Below are 2,247 nucleotides of genomic sequence, written 5' to 3'. Positions count from 1 at the left end.
GGCAGCCACAGCTGTCCCCAGAGGGGTGGGGACAGAGCTCCTGAGCCAGAGTCTGTCCTGTGGAGAAAGGGGGGACACAAGGGTGACAAGGCCCCATGGCCCCTGCATGATCCCTCCAGGTCCAACCCTCAGTGTCCTCCCGTGTCCCACTGTCCCCCCAGGTCCTCCTCTTGTCCTCCCCATCCCTCTCCATACTCTTGTCCCCCCATGTTCCCCCCAAGTCTCCCTGTTCCCATGTCCCCCCATGTCCTCCTCTTGTTCCCCTCATCCCTACTCCCCCCTGTCCCTATGTCTCCCATGTCCTCCCCCATGTCCCCCAGTGTCCCCATTCCCACATCCCTCCAGGTCCCTTCAGGTCCCTGCAGATCCCCATGTCCTCCCATTATCCCCCCATGTCCCCCTGTGCCCCTATCCCCACATCCTTCCAGGTCCCTCCAGGTCCCTCCATGTCCCCATGTCCTCCCATTGTTCCCCCCTGCCCCCACGTTCCCTCGTGTCCCCATGTCCTCCCCTTGTCTCCATCATCCCCTTTTACCTCCCCCCATGTCCCCTTTTGTACCCCCATGTCCCAGTGTCCCTGAGTCCCCCCCACACCCCCGGTACCAGTGCCAGCCTGGGGTCCCTGGCTGTCCCCGCACTGTCCCTGCAGCGCCCGCACTTGTCGCTCCAGCTCCCGCAGCCGCCGCAGGACGGTGACCAGTGTCATGGGCCCACAGGCCAGGGGGCCGGGGGGGGACGCAGGGGGGGTCCCCAGCCCCCCCCGCAGTACCAGTGCCAGCAGCAGCAAGGGCAGCCCCGGGGACATGGTCCTGTGGGGACAGATAGAACCTGTGGGGAACACAGAGACACCCCCAGGGGACACAGGGACATCATGGGGGACACACGGACACCCATGGGGACATCCAGTGGACACAAGAACATCATAGGTGGGACACAGAGGGGACATGGGGACACCCAGGGGGACAGAGGGACATCACAATGGACACCTGGACACCCACGGGAAACAAGCAGGGGACAAAAGGACATCCACAGGGGGCTCTCAGGGGACACAGGAACACCCGTGGGGACACCAGGGGACACAGGGACATCACAGGGGACACCTGGGCACACCTGGACATCCACGGGGACAGCCAGAGGGGACATCAGAGACACAGGGACATCACAGGTGGGACACAGAGGGGACACAGGAACACCCCCAGGGGACACCCACCCACACCCCTGGGTGGCCCTGGCACCAGTGTGCCCAGTAAACTGTCAGTTACCTCTCAGTAGCCCACCAGTAACCTCCCAGTAACCCTCTAGTAGTCCCCCAGTAACTCCCCAGTAGCCCCACAAGTAATCTCCCAGTAACCTCCCAGTAGCCCTCCAGTAGCTCCCAGTAGCCCCCAAAGTAATCCCCCAGAAACCTCCCAATAGCCACCAGCAGTTCACCAGTAACCTCCCAGTAGCCCTCCAGTAGCTCCCAGTAGCCCCCAAAGTAATCCCCCAGAAACCTCCCAGTAGACACCAGCAGTTCACCAGTAACCTCCCAGTAGCCACCAGCAGTTGACCAGTAAGCTCCCAGTAGCCCTCCAGTAGCTCCCAGTAGCCCCCAAAGTAATCCCCCAGAAACCTCCCAGTAGACACCAGCAGTTCACCAGTAACCTCCCAGTAGCCACCAGCAGTTGACCAGTAACCTCCCAGTAGCCCTCCAGTAGCTCCCAGTAGCCCTCCAGTAGCTCCCAGTAGCCCCCAAAGTAATCCCCCAGAAACCTCCCAATAGCCACCAGCAGCTCACCAGTAACCTCCCAGTAGCCACCAGCAGTTCACCAGTAACCTCCCAGTAACCCACCAATAGCTGTCCAGCAACCTCCCTGTAGACCCCCAGTAATTCCCCAGTAGAATTCCCCACTTCCCAGCAACTTGGTAACTCCAGCAGCTCCATCAACAGCAGCAACACCAACACCAGTAACACCAGTAACACCAGTCATCCCCAAGAGCACCAGCCACACCAGTGCTCCAGCAGCTCCAGTCAGCCCCCCAAGCCCCCCAGCCACACCAGTGCTCCAGCAGCTCCAGTCAGCCCAGAAACACCAGCAATTCCAGTTGCTTCCAGCATATTCAACTCCAGCAACACCAGTTCATCCCAATCACACCAGTCACCCCAAGCCCCCCAGCTCTCCCAGTCCCCCCAGTGCTCCCAGTCCCTCCACCTCACCCAGTCCCCTGAGTTCCCCCAGTTCTCTGAGTCCTCCCAGTCCCCCCCCC

General features: G+C 61.2%; 1 protein-coding gene across 1 annotated transcript; it reads left to right on the top strand.

Annotated features, from left to right (window-relative positions):
• Window positions 1-871: 871 nt before the first annotated feature.
• LOC104391136 (putative uncharacterized protein DDB_G0287191) lies at window positions 872-2,227 on the top strand (the record flags this gene model as incomplete). Its single annotated transcript, XM_010000367.1, has 2 exons — window positions 872-926; window positions 2,111-2,227. Coding segments are annotated over exons 1-2 (172 nt in total), but the record flags the coding sequence as incomplete, so codon positions are not given.
• Window positions 2,228-2,247: the final 20 nt, after the last annotated feature.

The sequence above is a fragment of the Chaetura pelagica genome, unplaced genomic scaffold (genome assembly GCF_000747805.2).
Source record: "Chaetura pelagica isolate M959 unplaced genomic scaffold, ChaPel_1.0 scaffold2126, whole genome shotgun sequence".
NCBI classification, from domain to species: Eukaryota; Metazoa; Chordata; class Aves; order Apodiformes; family Apodidae; genus Chaetura; species Chaetura pelagica.
This window is presented reverse-complemented; position numbering and strand designations above follow the sequence as displayed.